The sequence below is a fragment of the Tursiops truncatus genome, chromosome 16 (assembly GCF_011762595.2).
Source record: "Tursiops truncatus isolate mTurTru1 chromosome 16, mTurTru1.mat.Y, whole genome shotgun sequence".
NCBI lineage: Eukaryota > Metazoa > Chordata > Mammalia > Artiodactyla > Delphinidae > Tursiops > Tursiops truncatus.
In genome coordinates, this window is record NC_047049.1 from 17,519,452 (window position 1) to 17,537,341 (window position 17,890).

The 17,890-nt window shown below is 45.1% G+C and overlaps 1 protein-coding gene and 1 long non-coding RNA gene across 2 annotated transcripts; one reads left to right on the top strand and one right to left on the bottom strand.

The window, feature by feature from the left end:
• Positions 1 to 1,862: 1,862 nt before the first annotated feature.
• On the bottom strand, positions 1,863 to 17,182 carry TECTB (tectorin beta). The gene is made up of 11 exons (XM_004314620.4): positions 17,014 to 17,182; positions 16,733 to 16,880; positions 15,821 to 16,011; positions 13,965 to 14,107; positions 13,787 to 13,859; positions 10,117 to 10,220; positions 9,883 to 9,966; positions 5,842 to 6,004; positions 4,267 to 4,339; positions 3,103 to 3,135; positions 1,863 to 1,998 (listed from the first exon to the last, which is right to left on the bottom strand). The coding sequence occupies exons 2-11, from the start codon at positions 16,806 to 16,808 to the stop codon at positions 1,949 to 1,951; spliced, it is 990 nt and encodes a 329-aa protein (XP_004314668.1). The 5' UTR covers positions 16,809 to 16,880; positions 17,014 to 17,182; the 3' UTR covers positions 1,863 to 1,948.
• Positions 1,934 to 8,877, top strand: LOC141276792 (uncharacterized). Its single transcript, XR_012326903.1, has 3 exons — positions 1,934 to 2,077; positions 5,233 to 5,408; positions 6,000 to 8,877. It is a non-coding gene; the product is annotated as an uncharacterized lncRNA (long non-coding RNA).
• Positions 17,183 to 17,890: the final 708 nt, after the last annotated feature.

Consider the following 17,890-nt stretch of genomic DNA (forward strand, 5'->3'; position numbering starts at 1 on the left):
ATTAATCATGCAAAATGGCTCTGCCTCCTTGCCTAGAAACACAATACTGGAATTTCTGAAATGCAGCTGCAGGATAAAATGATTGAAAGCCTGTGATATATATGTGAATTTAAGAAGCTCTAGTTGTAGAAACCAGTGAGAGGGTTGAAGATTTGGCAACCAACATGATACATTTACACTGTAAGCTATAGTCATAGGTTATTTATTTTAAGGCATTTTATTTATTCCGTAGCACCACCAAGAGATACAAGATCATTAAACATTATGCTAAAACAAAGCAAAACTAGCACAACTTTGTTTTACTCTGACAGCCAAGGATTTATGATTATGGCTGTGAGTATGCTATTTAAGAGTTTTTGACTAGAACCAATGAAATATGTCTTCTGTCCTTCCTGACTACAAAAATTCTGAATATATAGGAAGAAGAGATCCCAAACTGGTTGGAGGACCAGCTTTGAGACCAGTTTCAGCTACGAGTCATTTTAATCGAGCTTATTGCTAAACATGCGCTCTGTGTCTCCAGAGGTTTGAGAACCAGCTTAATTTCCGAGTTCATTAACATGGTTGTAGGAGAACCATCAAACTACAGATCCCAAAACTTCTCAAATACATTAAATACAGAGATACAAACTGACGTGTTTTCCAATGATAAGCCCGCTAGTTGAGTCTCTACAAGACAAAGAACAGAATTTAAAGCTCAGGCTTTTCCTAGCGCATCTCAGCTTCTAGCTTCAAACCGGGGTCCTCAGTGCGTTTTCAGGGATCCGCCAATTCTCTACCAGGACCGCTTCTTTCCCTTTTTATTTGCTTGACTGTGTAAATCATTACTCTCAACATGTTCTGGATCACTGGGGTGGCAGTGCTCTCAGCATGAGAAACCACGTGATTTCACTGGCCGTTTGTTTTCATTTTATTTGCATTTGTGTTTCCGAGTTTTTGTTGGTTCCATTCGAATGGTCGTAGGTTACTGAGACAAAAAAAGATATGGGCTTGAATGTTGAAGTAAAGGCTAAATGAGGTCAGACCATTCTCTACAAATGAAGATTTCTTAGCAGAGCAGATAGAAATAGTGAGAGCCTCGGGCATCACGAGTAGGATGGGGTTGCCAAGCTGAAGAGACTCTGTCGTGGCCGTCCCTCTGAAGCATGTTACAGGTAGCAGTTTCATTTAGGCAATGCCGCATTATTATGTTCAATGAATGCTAATGTGAGTTTTAGTCTTTTTGTAGCCTGAGTCCTATTCAATTCGTGATTTTCTTTCCATCTTAGACGTTTATATCAGCTATAAAAATAAGGAGTGTATACGTATATACTGTTTATACCTATTTAAGAAAACTTATAATAAAACACCAGTTGGGTTAGCACTCACTGGGGGCTCTCGAGGATCACTTTCCTTTATATTATTCAGGTTTGAGCAAACGAATGTTTTCTACTCTGATTCCCACATCATCATTTGAAATATTAGAACCCCCGCCTGGTGGCTCAGCTCTGGTCCTTAGATAGGAATTGCACAGCCTCAAAGACAAAGGCTCCTTCGGCAAAGTTGGTTGTTCCTGTGCATTCCGTCCTCAGTACTTTAAAGTCCTCAAAATGCTCAGCTGCACTTGGTTGGGTGTGCTAGTCTTTTAAAATTAGAATAGCTTTCAAAGGAGTCCACTGCAGTCTCGACTTGACTATGGGAAAAGGAGACTCCTCCGCCGGCTGCAGGGGAGGGACGGCAGAATCTAAGAGCCACAGGAAGTCACAAGAGGAAGTGGGGCACCGAAGAAAAACAATCGCTGAAATTCACAAAAATCACTGGAACACATATTTGGCAAAGCGCTGTTCTCTGCTTCCCAACAATACGGTCTTCTGTTTGTTCTTTTTGGCAGCACAATAAATGTGAGTTTGTCATTGACAGAGGAGATGGTCTTGGGTGGAGGAACTGCAGCTGCCTGCCTGGCTCTCCCTTATAACACAGCACAAATCCCCAGCATCACGATGAGGTGATAGAGAACATCTGTGGACCAGATAGGAAAGGAGACAAACAGTTCGACAAGGAGTAAGGAGAACGCAACAAAAGAGTCAACTCAACATAAGTGAGTCAACTCAGAGACGTTCAGTAGGTTTCCATAAAACTCTGCACATTTTGTACATAGTTTTGTTCGTCCTCTGGGGTTTCCATAGCTCACTTTCATCAGTACGAAGAACCCAACAGATAAGCCTAGGATAGGGACCTCTGACAGATGGGAACTTGAACTTCGATAATACAGTGATGGTGCGTTTCACTGTAGACTCCAGATGGTGCATCTTAGAGTCTCAAACAGTTGGCTTGCATGGTTTCCTGTAATTGTGAGAGCAAATCTTACATCTGTGAGTTTGTTTATAAATAGAACTGCCTGACCCATCTTCTCGCATCATTTGGTGAGACCTTGGGTCTTAGCTGAAATGCTTCTTCCTCTAAGGTGCTTCCCGGACTGCTGTCTAAATCATTATTCGGCCCCACCCACCATACTTCATGCATATTAGGAAGGGCAGGAGCCTTGCCTGCCTTGTTCACTGCAGCAGTCACACTGCCTAGAAAAGTGCCTGGTACAGAGTCAGTAATCACAGCTGATCCTTACTGGTTGTCTGTTGCTTTCTGGGCATTGTTTCGTGCTCTTAGCTGTAATAGTTAATCCACACAACAACTTCTGTGTATGATATGGGCAATTATTAACCCAATTTCACAGAGGAAACTGGGGAATGCAGGAGTGGGGTCATGGCCCAAGGTCACTCAGTTCATGAGGGGCAGGGTCACAGAAGGGACTCAGAAATATTTGTTGAATGAACAGATCATTGAAAATCATGTTTTCTGAACACAGAAACCCAAGAGGCACCACCTGGTGATGTCTTTGCTTAGACTTGGTAGGGGGGTGGGGGAACCAGCTCTGCTTCATCCAGCTTGCCCCCAGCTCCTCCCTCCCTTCAGAGCTCAGGGGCTGGTTGGAGAGAGACCTCTCGACCTCCGATCCCCCCCCCCAACTCATTCAGGTAAAAGCTTTGCTGGGGCCAAAGGTAAGCCTCTTTTAAAACGCACATCTGCCTGTTAAAAGCATTACCCAGAGCTGTCTCTTTTCCTTACCTGAGAAGCTATAGAGACCGGAGGATCCCCTGCCTGTAGTGAGTAAAGAAAGAATACAGAAGGTTTAAGAAAAGATCACAGAGGGAGAAGTCTCAGAGCTGCATTCCTAAAACACAAACCTGACTGGATTCTCCCCTGATGAAACCAACCCGCTCCCATTGTCTTTAGCACAAAGTTTCTTGCAGGGTTGACAGAGGCTTCATCTCACACCATTTTCATCTCGGCTCTCTATGGCAGGGGTTGGTAAACTTTCTGCAAAGGGCGGGTGATGGTAAACTTATTCAGCTTCGCAGGCCACTCGGTCTCTATTGCAGCTACTTGACGCTGTCGAAAGTAGCTGGAGACAAGCCCCAAATGAACCAGTGTGGCTATGTCCCAACAAAACTTTCTGTATATACAATGAAGTTTGAATTTCATATAATTTTTGTGTGTTATGAAATATTGTTTCTTTTGATTTTTTTCAACCACATAAAAAGGAAAAACTGCCCTTAGCTTACAGGTCATACAAAATCAGGCAGCAGATGGGGTTGGGCTCCTGACCAGAGTTGGGTGACCATCCCCTAAAGCTCCCAGGCCTTGTCCCCCCCTTGATGTCACGGCACTCTTGAGGTCAGACTTAAAGACGACTCGCAGAGGTCCTCCCTAAGCCTGACTACGCTGAGCTGCCTACCCATCTATTCCCATAGACCCTACCTCCCCCACCCCCACTGACAGTAATTATCTCCCTTTCCCTTAGCATTTAGCATCTCCCTCCTTGCTGGATGGTACATTCTTGAGGACAGGGCCCGTGTGGATCTCCTTTATTTCTGAAACCCCAGGGCCCACCCAGCTCCTTTACTAGTTTTGTTGACGTGCCCTGGACGCCCCAGTACGTTTCATTTTCTATTATTATTATCACCTGCACACTGTGTGTGGAAGCTCAGCACTTCCTAGTCCCTGGGGGGCATTGGAATTGAGGCCACAGACCGAACTTTTCAGGGTAGTTAACAAACCTCCTTGGTCGGGCGTGAGTTACCCACCCCCAAGGTGAGGAGACGCGTTGCAGGTAAAGGTTGTGTCTACAGGCACAACTGGTTTGGCAATTCAGTTAAAATGCTCAAACCGGCCGTGCCTGTGGACGCAGCCCAGCATGAGGGCAACCATTTGGAAAACAGAGAAGCTTACTACGGAGGGAGAGCTCGACGACCAGGACGCCCCCAGTCTGGTCCTGGAGGAGGCGTTTTCGTTTGTCACAAGTCTGGAGACCCAGGAGAAGCCGAGGGGAGAGGTGGGATGAGAAAAAAACACAGGAGAGAAAAGAGATTTTTTTTAAGAAGTCACAAAGTTGATGGAGTCAAAATTCCCCAGGCCTCAGACATTAGTTCCCTTACTGTTTTTATAACCCAGAGCGATGTATTCCATTGCTTCTCCAACTTGAGAAAAGGAAGAAATCTTTCCGTCCTTAACTCTTCAAGCTGGAACAAATCTGCATTGCATGTGGGAGGAACTGACTCCGTTTCTTTTGATGAGAAGTAAGGCTTTTACCCATAGTTACTCTCATCACTGTGATTTGAGACGTGGATACCTGCAAAATGTGTTCTGGTTCCTTTCCTTTTTTAAATGTAGTGCCAATAATAATCCTTTCATGAACAGTTAAATGTTTCTCTACTCCCTTCCCTTTCTCTGTTTGTGCTCGTAAGTGACCACTGTCTGGCTAAATGAATCAACAGAAATGGAGATTATCATCTTATTTCTGTTGGTTACTATAGGCAATGCGAGCAGGTACCCTCTTCAGAAACACTGTGTCCTTCCTCCCTGAGGTCTCCGGTCCAAATAGACTGGAGGAGGTAACAGTTTGGAATTGAACACTTTTAGATCTTCAAAGCAGTGGTTCTCAAACATGCACGCCACTTGAAGAGCTTGTTAAAACACAGATTGCTGGGTCCGCCCAGAGTGTCTGAATCAGGTGGTCTGGGGCCAGGGGGTGGGGTGGGGCACTGAGAATTTGCATCCCTAACAAGTTCCCAGGTAATGCTGAAGCAGTGTGGACCACACTTTGGAACCACTGCTCTGAGGACCAGGTTCACACCTGGTCGCGATGGAAAATTTTCTTCCACCTGAATTCATTACGCATGTTGACTGATTCTGCAGCAACTTCTTGATGGAGGAAGCGGAGGGGAAACTGACCCTCCTGCATGAGCTACTAAACATGTCTGGGAAGCCGGGCCCTTCCTCTCACGTGGTCGGAACAGCTGTGACCTCATGTCGCGAATTCCTGCAACATCTCTCTTGTCCATCTTAAGTCTCCGAGACGGACGTTCAGGCTGGTAAGTCAAGAGCTAAAAATACCTACCTTCGACTTCCATTCAGAGCCTATTGCTACCAGCTGAATTTTGAATCTCCCTTGTCCTGTTAACTTTTTCAAAGCATCTCCATGTCTGTTGTTGCTTTCATTTTCCCTAACATTGCTCTCTGAAAAGAGAAGGACCACCATTACTCATCATCACTCTATCTTTAAAGATGAGAAAACCAGGCTCTGGGGTTAAGTGACCTGGGCCAGACCATGTAGCTTGTTTGTGGCAGGGCAGACACGCCTGGAACGTCTGCCCCTACCCTCAGCAGCCTTTCCTCCAGTATGTCCTCACACATATCTACACTGGTCTGTTGACAATTTCCCAGGTAAAAATACAGCTTCTCAAATACCATCCCCTCACCCTCACAGCCTCAGGTAATATTCTCATTCCGGGAAGGGTGGCTCACCACTGGGCAGGAGAGCTTCTCACTGTCACAGATGAAAGTCTCACAGTGTAACCACACCTTGGACAATTTGGGGATGTTCTGGAACCGGAAAGCATTGAATTGGAAGGTTGCCCTGTGGCCTTTCCCATTCTCATACACGATGACTGTTTCATCCGTAGGGCAGCTGGAGCACACGCGGTCGGGGGAGGCAAGGGGGAGAGACAAGGTCATCTCATGAACTCTAGCAAGGGCGTCTGAGGCAAAGTCACGCACGGCCTCCCCTGGGCTGTTACACAGCACATTATCCTTCTGAAGCACTGTGGCAGCACCTCACTTATCCTCATTTCTTCGGGGTCAGTTGGAGGAGCTATGAGACGGCTGTGACCATCCCCATTCTACAGATAGAGTATAGCAAGGGTGGAGCAACTTACGAGAAGCCACACATCTGGAAGTTACCACATCTCTGTCCCCAAGAAATGAAATCCCCCAGACAACGTCCTCTCCTCTGGAGGACTGGGATACGTACAGACTCCCCGCATATGTCCAAAATAAAGATGGTGGTGCTGGGAACGGCATTTCCCAAAGTGCTCTCGCAGCCACCTAGGCCCAGGTCACACCCAACATATTGCTGTGTGTGTATTGTGAGGTTTTGCCACCGGGAATTTGAATTTACATTGTACTATTTAAGCGCTATATCTATTCTATTATATAATTACCTTTGTAAAGATATTTTTAATATGAGCACAGAAAAAAATGGCTGGAAGGATACCATTTAAATGTTAACACTGGCTATTATGGACAGCTTTTGTTTTCTTTTTTCACCTTTATGTTGTTTTTTTTTTTTTTAATTCTCTATAATGAGAGTGTAATATTTGGGAAGTTTCAAAGTCCCAAATGTACAACTGCAGTAAAAGGAAAAAATAATGACATAGATGGGCATTTGTCGAAACCAATTGTTCTCACCTGGGGGCCGTTTTGCCCCCCAGGGGAAATTTGACATGTGGCTGTCATGACTGGGGGGGAGATACTCCTGACACCTAGAGGGTAGAAACCAGGGATGCTGCAGAATGCCCTGCAGGGAACAGGACAGACCCCACAACAGAGAATGATCCAGCCCCCAAAAGTCAACAGTGTGGAGACTGGGAAAGCCTGGTTTAAGCCCAATACCTTTTCATTTACCAAGCTCATAGGATTCCCTACGTAAGTGCCAGACAGTCAGCCAGGTTGGGAACAGACACAGTGGTTCTCGGGAATGTACAGCGAGACCCACAGAGTGTGAGGGCCAGTATGCAGGTGACAATGAGCTCCAGAACCTGTCCTCTACGGAACAGAGGTCTATGGGTTCAAAAGCTAAAGACCAGTGGACAGCACCTCAGTGGAACCCGAAGTTCATGCCCCGCCTGGCGTGTTTCTCTGACTCTATCGTCCTTCCAACTCAACACACACACTAGGGAGCAGTGCAGTCGCCCCAGGGAAACTTCATGGTGGACCCTCCCCCATCCCAGTCCATCAGAACCAGACATTAGGGGCCAAATCAGAGGTAGGACGGAGGGGCTGTTAACTCTGAGAGTGAGTGAAACGAGCCATGAAAACTGCACCTTATATCTGGACCAGGGCCAGAAGCTGGGATCTGTTTGTGGTGGCCTCTGAGTAGTGACAAGAGCTAGGGGCATTTTCTGAGCTGTGAAACAAGACTCTTGAAGGATCATTCGGTCATTAAACCCGAGATCCTTGTACGAACTCAAGACTAAGTCCTTAAAATAGCTCCTGGCTGCTGGAGTGTCCGGGTACGGTGTCAGACAGTGGGAACAATATAAAGCAGAGCTTTGCTGGCGGCAGGAAGGAGGCAAGTGACAGGCAGGCCTAGATGCCTTGGCACTGCTGCCTCTTGGCGCTGGCTGTGGCACCTGTCCCTCCGTGACAGGTATCTCGGGATTGTGGAATGCCCACGGGGAAGCTTTCACACCATCATCACTTCTCCACCTGAGATCAAAATTCCTATTCTAATATCTCCAGGCTTTCTTGAAAACTGGGTTTTCCTTCCAAAGGGCCTGGTGTGAACCAAAACCATCTGGGAGGTTATGGGAGTGGCCTTTCTAATTCTCCCCTTTGACACTGGTCTTCGTGCAATTATCTCCAACCTCAAGGGGCCATTTCGGTTAGGCAGTATTTGCAACTAGGTCAGGGTGTCTTTAATTTGGCTGTGCTTAAATGCAGAGTCCCAGGGTTCACCTAGGGACCTTCTGATGTTGTAGGTTTACAACGTGTCTGCATGCCTAGCAGATACCCAAAGGAATTCCTGTGCACACTAGAGTTTGAGGACCACTTGTAGTGACTACCCCAAAGCCACAAGCATTCCCTTTTCTGCCACATGACACATCCACTAGGTGTGCAGGGGCACTAGAACTATCTGAGGAGATGATTCCATGGTGTGGCAGAAGGCTTTGCCCTTGTGTGGCTATTGGTTGAGAGAGGTTCCCAGTGCCTCTTGGTAATTTCAAGGTCCTTATAGGTCAGTAATTTATTTCAGAATCTCCCTGAGGTCATTTGATTTGCACCATCATCAACAGAGCCTAAATGAATCATTCAATGACAGATGTGAAATAAGGACCCAAACTAAGCTCCCATCTCTGCAGGAAGATGGGTTGCTTGGGTGTGGGCCTTGCTGGCCTGTCCTACCCTGTGTTATCAAGAGATAACGCTGCCCAGATCATCCATCCCTTTACTAGCTTAGACTCTCGGTAAGTTTCTGAACTTATCTGTGCCTCAGTTTCCTCATGTATAAAATAGTGATTGTTATACTACCTACTCTATAGGAAGTTTAATGAAATTGAAATAAATTAGTATTTGCAAAGCACCTACCTAGAGTAATGCCTGGTATGTTGTAAGGGCTGTATAAGTGTTTGTTAAATAAAAATAGATAAAGATCCAAAGTGGCTTCACCTTTGTTATCTTATCATCTTTGTCCCTGGCGGCAGTGTTTACTCAGCCCTGATGGTTCCAGTGTAACTGGTCTGCTTTGGTTTGGGGAATGGCCTCTTCTGTGTTCACTGTTTGTGTGGATGACGCCTGAATCTCTAGTCTAACTCATCCTCATCCTTTTCCAAAGTTACAATTCTAAGTGCTTCTAGACAATTGTCATCTCAAGGTCAATATGTCATCCCTGAACTCAAGGAGAATCCAAACTCCCTTATCCAGAACCCCTCTTCCCTAGGAGCCTATGACAAACAACTTCTCATCTTCACAATTCACAGTGCAGCAGCATTCTTTATCACATGTTCCTCATTGTGCCCTGTCCTTCCCTCTACCATATCCAATTGGTTGCTAAATTTTTATTGCTTCTCCCTCCCTTGGGTGATGTTGGATGACCTTCTTTCCACTCACTTAGCTACAGCCTTGATTCAGGTCTTATCACTTTCGGCACTAGAGCTGCCACAGCCTCTAATCTGGTCTTTCTACTCCCATGTTCTGTTTCTAACCACCCTGTGTGTGATTTCCAGAATCACATTTCTATACTATAATCCCATTACTTTAGTCCTCTACTCCAAATTTTAAGAACTCCCCGTTACCTATGAAATTATTAGTAAATAAAAACAATGCTATTATTAAAATTGATTGAATACCAGCTAGGTACTATGTACTAAGCTTTTTACATGGATATCTAAGTTAGTTCTCATCAGGGTTCTGATGTCAGATTGATTAGGTTTGACCCCAACCTGCCCACTTCCCCATAAACACACACACACACTAACTATGTGACATTACTTAACCCCTCCTGTGCCTCAGTTTTCTCATCTGGAAAATGGGGATGATAGTAATAATACCTACCTGTTGTAAGGTAAATGAGTTAGCATATGATAAAGCTCTCAGAACAGAACCTGAACCTAGAAAGCACTATGTTAGTGATTCCTGGTATCCGTATTCAGTCTGGAAGCACAGGGGAAGTCACTGATGTGACCCCAACAGGCTCCGCCTCTTCCTTCCAAGCTGTCCCAAGCCAGAGCAGCCCTGGACCTACCGAGCCCCACCTCTCAGCCCTGTGGTCCCGAGAGCCGTACCTACCCCTTGCTGATCAGCTGCCACTGCAAGGGATACATGAAATCAGCCGAAGGTGTGGCCCAGCAGCTGTTCAAAACCACTTTAAACCTGGAAATGAAACAAAACTCATCACTGTGAGCTAGGGAGTTGTATGCCTAGAAACTTCGGGAGATTAAAACGCCTCTGGGCTGTTTTTGTTTGGTTTTTTTTTTCTCTTCTTTGTATTTATAAATACAAACATTAAGAACACACACTTACCTAATGCTTAACCCTTTGGCTTCTACTCCTGCAAACAGATCTGAACCGATTTCGTATGTCTCCAGGGTAAAAGGCGCTTCCCTCTTAATGGTGAACTTGGCATTCTTTGGAAGGAAATTGACACCGGGCGTTATGATCTGTCAGACTGAGCAGTTGGGTCTGACAGGAGCAGATGAATCGGGACGGGAGGGGGGAGGAACAACCCAAAGGCACAGGCACATGAGACCACAGTGAGACCCGCCGGGACCAGAGAGGCTGTACCTCCTAGGATGCTGGTGCCACCTTAGAAGGGATGAGGACATCACATGTACGTCCAGGAGACTGCGCTACATAGAGACCCAAATCATAGACCGCCGTCCCCAGTGTAGCCAGAGGTGCTTCTCCTGGCCCCATCTCCCGGGAACCAAGAATTGGAATATTGGAATAATACCTCCACTTGCAGGGAAGCTTCCTGATTATGTTACATAGTGGAGCACAGAATCTGCACACTTAATTCAATTTCTGAAGCAAAACGCTTTTAAGGGACAGTTTCTCCACTTCTCACCTGACAGTGAGGCAATACTCCGTGTGATTTCCCCCTACTTTCTTTGTAACGTGAAAATTAGGGACCTATGTCCAGATAGCTTACCCTTTAGTACCCGGACAGTTTATTTTGGCAAATTCTGGGCTCTGCCTTTTAACGGGGGCATTAACCCAGGAAATCATACAGAGAAGAGAGTCACTAGGATGATAATGGACCATCAAGAATGGGACGATGTTTAGTTTGGGGAAGACAAGCTTGAGCCAGTTGAAGGACCATCAGTAACATGTAGTATCATTTCAGAGGACAGAACCAGGACCAGTGGGCCGGAGTTCGGAATGTCAGATTTCATGACATCAGATTTCACATGCTGACCTAACATGAGAAGGTCCAACTTGCCATTGCCCTTGGAAGAGGTGGGGTACCCATCCCTCAGCAGCCTTGCAGAAGGGTTTTGGGCATTGGGTGGAGGGTCAAGATTAATCACCTCTGAGGTTTGTTCTGACTCTGGAAGTCTATGATTTTGGTCTCTATTGCTTGCCTTCGTTCCATCCCAAGCTTTGGCATTTGTCTCTGTCTAACTAAAAGGAATAGTCAATACCATTTTGATTGAATAGAAGGCAACCTAATCCCACTCTGACATTGATGTTCAACCCTATAAAGGTAACAGTGCTGGTGCTAGGAGTTCTCAGTTTCCACTTTAAACAAGGTCAAAGCATACAATTGTGAGAATGACTATTTCCTCGGGCATTTACTTTGCTGCCAGGCACTGTGGAAAGGGTTTTATAAGGATTATTTCATTTAACCCTCATAACAAACCTCTCAGATAAGTGCTATTATTATCCCCACTTAACAAATGCATAGGTGGAGGCCCGGAGAGGTTAACTAACTTGTCCAAGGTCACACAACTAGTAAGTGGTGGAAACTGGCTTCAAACCAGTGGTCTGATGTCAAGGCCTATTTTCTTAACCACAGTGCTAGGCTACTTCTGCAAGTTGACTACCTTCCTTTATTTCGGATTGGGAGTCAAAATAACTTTACCGAGAATACCAACCACGGACCATTGGCAGAATTGAGTGGAAGCGGGTAGAGAGAGAAGAGAGGAAGCATGCTGGGTAGAACTGGTGGCTTTGCAGCCTGGCATTTGAAGCTCTCAGAATCCTAAGCAACTAGCAGAGCATTCATTCTATTGTGCCACGCAGGGCACAGCTCGGTCTCTGGTAATTTGATGGAAATATATGCAGCGAGCAGCTGTTGCTTCAGAGACACACAAGAATGCTCTCAAAGCAGAAGAAGGGAGGAGAAGAAAAATACCAACCTCATGGGTAAGGCACAGGAAACCGAGCCCATTGTGGGAATGTTAATCAGTACCAAAGTCTCGGTTATAACCTCAGAGGCCCCTCGTTGCCAAGGTTTGTTTGTCCTATAAGGGTCTTGGTGGGCCCTAGGGAAGGCCTTAGCCTCATTTCTACCAGTTCAAGGAAGCAGTCTGTCTAGCCATCTAGAGGATGGTCTGGGTGATGCTGGGGACAGGCTTCCTAATTTTTGTTTTTTCTTAAAAAAGTTATAAGATTTGATATTTCTGTCTGAAACTTAGCTCCGCATAACTGGTGGTGGATGATGACTTCTGACAATCGTGGTGCCTTTCCATTTCCAACTGTTGTAAAACCTTCATAGGGTCATATCTATAATTTTATCTGGTTAAAGCAACAATCATGTATTTCCAGACAGGGGCTCAGTAGTAAAGACAGCCTGTCATCAGGCTGTCCCCTGAGTCTGTTGTCAATGTGTGAAGCTTATTTTCCTCTCTGGATAACCTTCAGCAGTTACTACAGTGGTTTTGCCATCCTTTCTTCACCCTGGTGATCCACACTGTTTTTAACCCCCCTGATTATAGGTCAAGGGATTGTATGGAATTTCCTTTTCTCAGGACTTAACCACTAGTGGTGTGTAGCCTGGGGCCGATCTAGGTTTTGTGGGACCTTGAAGCTTATTTAGAGAGCCCTCTTTAATTAAAAGAATCAAAACTTTGAATACAAAATTAGACCCAGGGCCTTGAAAAGGGCCTGTGGAAGTGAGGGGTCATGAAACTTAAGTAACTCCATTCCCTGCATAGTAAGTTTGCCTTGTAGACCAATGTTAGGGGACCTTGTTCCAGACTGGGTACTGCTCTGGACCACCTGTGGGATCTTGGACAGATCATTTCCTCGCTGGGTTTCAGATCCTCAGCTATAAAATGGACTAGGTTATTCTAGGATCCCTTCTAGCTCTCACCTTCTGAGTTCAGCAAGATTAATAGCTTCCAGGGAGCTGGTAAAGCAAGTTCAAAGAGTTCAAGGTCAGTGGAGTTCCAGGTAGTATAGTTGTTTCCTTTGCAAAATGAATGGGTTGTACATGGTGACCTCTAAGGCTATCTTCTAATGTTGGAAGTAAAGGTTTCTATTCCTGCCTGCATTTTCCTTTAGCCAGCTGGGCCATTTCCTATACGCATGTCCCCTCACAGAAAGCTGCAGGTCTAAAAAACAGAGCACCCCATCTAAACAGGAGGGCAGCTGGGCTAATGGCCATTGCATATTTAGTTTCTCTGGAGAATTTTATTCTTAGTGCCTTTAGCTTTGATGTCAATGTAGGCAGCATGTCCAAATTAGACAAAGAGGAGGCCCACTAAGTAAAGGGCTTTGGAGACCAAAGAACTAGGCGGCAGCAGCCAACCCCAACCTCTCCCCTTAGCCCTGTCCCAGGTAGAAGCTCACTAGTCTGTGCCGATGTTTTAACAAGAGCTAGATCCTAAATATAAATCTCTGGAGGGGGTTGTGGTGGAAACTGATCTTGATTAAGAATTAGACCTTGGCTGTCTTTATTGCCTATTGACCTTTGATTTCTCTTATCTCTATTTTCTCATCTGTGAAATGGGAAGATTGCCCTTTTTCCTCTGTGGCACCTTTCCTTTCTTCCATCCAGTCTATGAATCTGAATGTCTGCTGCATCTAGTCTTTAAAGAGGCTTAAAACTAGAACAAAGCTTACGTCTCAGTTCAAATTCAAGAATGGGGGTCTGCATACGGCTTAGAGGAGAACAAATGCTGAGGAAGCATCCCATCATCTCCTAGAAAGGCCCCAGGGTAGCAGTGGAGCCCTGGAGACCACTTACAGTGTAGAAGTTGAGAGACAATTGGCTTTCAAATGTGCCCATGCTCCCGTTCTTCACATGAACAGTGGCCACTCTGAAAAGGGGAGAGAATTTTGCATAAGGACTGAAACATGCCTGGTTGACAGGGACTGCAGAGCACACGCAAGGCAGCCCGCCCTCCGCTCTCTGAGCAGCTTACCTCTGGTCAAAGGCAGCCTGGTTCACCAAGTAGGTGGAGTGGTAGGAGCAGGAGAAAGAGTAGTTCACAGGCTGGTTCTTTACGATCACGGTGCTGTCATTGGAAACAATGTGGTTGTAGAAGTGGTAGATGGGGGGCTTGTACTGGAGAAAGAAAGAAGGCGGTTAGGGTGGCCCTGTACCCCCATGATGTGAATGAGGCCTCTTGGATAAATGACTGAAGATGGTTCAGAAAAAAGCCCAGGGCTTCCCTGGTGGCACAGTGGTTGAGAGTCTGCCTGCCGATGCAGAGGACACGGGTTCATACCCCGGTCCGGGAAGATCCCACATGCCGCGGAGCGGCTGGGCCCGTGAGCCACGGCCGCTGAGCCTGCGCGTCCGGAACCTGTGCTCCGCAACGGGAGAGGCCACAACAGTGAGAGGCCCACGTACTGGGGGAAAAAAAAAAAAAGAAAAAAGAGAAAAATGCCCAATGGGGAGACATGAATGTCTGCCATTGATATAGCATCCACTCTTGTTTGTAGGTGAGCTGATAATTTTTGTAAAGAGATCTTAAGTCTGTTCAAGATTGTTTATAATAATCTTATAATAATCTAAGTTGAATGTTGTACACTTAAAAAAAATCCATATACCCATTGGGCTTCTGACCGAAATGGACTGGCTCAGGAACCTCTATCTCCTAACATCAACTTTTAATTTACTTTCCCCTGTCCAAGTAATCTTATGTGACACCTTCACTACCTCCCATCTCTAGAACGTTACTGCCTGGTTCTTTGCTCTTTCCCTCTTCCAATCATGAGCACTATTTCTGAGTTTCTTTCCTCTGACTTGTTGGACTTTAAAATCACCAAATATTAGAGTTAAAAGGGATCTTGAACGGTCACTTGAGAAGTGATCTGCCTAAGACTGCACATATGATTTCTAGTTCATTTTACCAGGATATTCAAAGACATGATGTTTTTGTTAATCATGCCCATGACTCTTCTCCCTAAATCCCTGAATCCTTGTGGGACCTTTAGGAAGAGGAGGAAGCCCCAGGAGCTGAGACCCGATAGATGTACCATCTCCTTCAGTCAAGGCCGTATGAGTTCTAGACGTCAGCCAGAGCGTCAGAAGACCTAGGCTCCCTTCATGACTATATCTCTACTGGTTCTGTGGCCCCGAACTAGCGGCTTTGCTGGGAGGTCTCAGATTTCTCCTCCATCCCATAAGGATACTTGGCGAGAGGATGTCTGTGGTTCCTTTTAATTCTGATTACCTGTCCTGGGTACTTCACAAGACCCAATTACGGGTTGTGTTATACTTTGGTCACTCCTTTAAGATGCCTTCCATTATCTTTGTATTTTTTTGGCCACGCCGCGTGGCATGTGGGATCTTAGTTCCCCGACCAGGGATTGAACCCGTGTCCCCTGCAGTGGAAGCACAGAGACTTAACTGCTGGACCACCAGGGAAGTCTCTAAGATGCCTTCCACATGCACCCCTTTGTCCCCACTTCCAAGTCTCGGGCAGAGGATGGTTCACCCATCCAACTCAGGAAGGATGGCAGCCATGAACATGTGCTCGGAGCTCCACGTGAGGTGGAGGTGGGAAATGTACTTTGTTCTACTCACGGACGGTGGCTTAGCTGCTCAGGCAGTGAATTAGGAGAGTAAAATTTAAATCCAAAGAGTCGCCTAAACTAGACAGAAGAAAAGAATTCAAAGAACACTAATATCTCAGGAAATTTGGGAGTTGGGACTGACTCTTAAAAAGAAAGTGGTGAATTCTGAATCTTTTTAAGGGTGGACAGGAGATGTCTCATTCTTGGGCCCAGTTGCCTCCTCTTAGCAACTCCTCCACGTGTGGCCTGGTCTTACCTCGGACTGGGTTCCACAATAGGACTTGTTTTTAGGTGACAAATCTGGGATGACAAATAGGTAGTAACCTGCTTCGTGGACCCCATTGTAACATAGCCCGCCAAGCGCCAGCTGGTGCACTTCCCATCCATAGGGACACTCTGGGATTTTGGCGATGATTGTTTTCGGATAACAAAACACAAGAATGACATCTGGAAAGAGGAGAGACCTGGTCTGAAATCAGATCTGGTAACATCCACATATGGTGGGCTCCTGTTACAGCTGAGCATGCAAAGCAGTTAGTTAAAAATACTTTCCCCACTCTTCTTCATGAGCTGTGACGAAAGTTTTCCCCCAACTTCAGTCACTGAAGTTCCACTTTTACAGTTTTTGAAACCTCTGTGTAATATCTGCATTATTCTTAATATGTATTCAGAATTGGTCCCCTTTTAAGCTTTAACTTATTTTAAGGAATGTATTTTTGAAACCAGATTCAATGTATTTTCATATTTATATTTCCAATATGTATATATATTTTCAATCCATTCAATCTGGTTTCATATATGTATGAACATCCCATGTAACGAGCCTATAAAATTTTAAATGTCCATTTATGCGCAATGCCATGAAACAGTAATTTATGGCACAGGACAGAAAAGCAGTAGTCAAATAGAAAATGGGGAAAAAATGTGAAGATTTTATCTATTTGTTCATCTATTTCGCAGCCTCTAATTTTTAAAAAGTGTAACTTTACCCAGTAGATTTGTACTTTCTGTGGGAAAAACCGGATGGGCGTTGGGGTGCTTAAGCGCTTCTACTTGGCTGCAGTATTGCATTTTCCTAACAATAGAAGCACAGGGCTATGAACTCTGCGAAGGGAAGTGCCAGGAAAAGTTCCTTTCCAGGAAAATGGGCCACAGCACCAGAGCATACCTGCTTTATTTGGAGCGCAAGATCTCGCAGAGGCTTCTGCAAAGACAGCCAACAGGACGAAGGCCCTCATCACCATTGCTTTTGCCAGGTGGCCAAGTCAAGCTGGCCAAACGTTCACGGTCCTGACAGGGCCCGAGCCTCGATCATTCTAGGTCAGAAACACGAGCGAGAAATTAAAATCAAGGGTGAGAACAAAGCAGCACATACAGAGGAGATGGATCACGCGTCTCGTTTCTAACGGCTCTTCGTCTGCGTTGGGAGGCAAAACATGGGGCTCATACCACAGAGAGTGTCAATTTCACACGCGGCTGCTCGAGTTCCCGACTGTTTCATTCTCTCCGGCTGGAGGCTGCCTCTCAGATGCTCCCCAAATCTCTGTTCCCAGTCCTAGCTCGACTTTATATAAGCAGAGGGTGTAAAAGAAACCGGCTCCAGATAAACCACAATGAACATGCATTATCCACTGTGGGGAGGAAATAAAAGGCAACCTTGCACGATAATCCGATGGGAAGCTCAGTTACGGCCACTTGAGGCTAATTTCTTTTACTTCACAGAGTTGGAGAACCTTTTTTTTTTTTTAACTGCTTTTTAAACCAGGGGTGGAATAAAAAGTTGAATTTTCTCCTCCTCATACAAAAATAACTCTGATTGGAGACAAACCAATTTCTGCATGGTTACAGGTGACAGTTTTCTTTTTTTACATCTTGCTTTCTTTGGTTTATTTCTTGCTTTCTTATTTTTATATGCAGGCTATCTAAACTGAATTTAGGAAGACAAGTTCAGCAGTGGTACACTGGATACTAAACAAAAAAAATAGGCTGTGTTCATGCAAACATGTTAAAGATTTTTTTCTCTAATATCTTATAATAAGCTCCAAACTTCTAGAGTTTCATCTTGAAGTTCATCAGAACTTCATTCGGAAATACAACTTTTGATTGTAGACCCCCTAGGTTTCTAAAGTTTTTTTAGTCTCCCAGAGCGGTGATATTGGGAGAAGGAACTTAGAAAGGCAATCTTTCTTTAAAAAAATTTTTATTTGTTATGGAAGTATAGTTGATTTACAATGTTGTGTTAGTTTCTGGAGTACAGCAAAATGATTCAGTTTTATGTATATATATATATATGTATATATATATGTACATATATATGTATTCTTTT

Excerpts from the sequence above, each read along its gene's own strand:
- TECTB (XM_004314620.4), bottom strand. The coding sequence starts at position 16,808 with ATGGTGATGAGGGCCTTCGTCCTGTTGGCTGTCTTTGCAGAAGCCTCT. Across the intron at positions 4,340-5,841 it reads AGAAGCTCTCCTGCCCAGTG|ACTTGTGACAAACGAAAACG; the intron begins GTGAGCCACCCT and ends CTGGGTCTCCAG. Across the intron at positions 1,999-3,102 it reads CGGTCTCTATAGCTTCTCAG|ATGTTCTCTATCACCTCATC; the intron begins GTAAGGAAAAGA and ends TCTGGTCCACAG.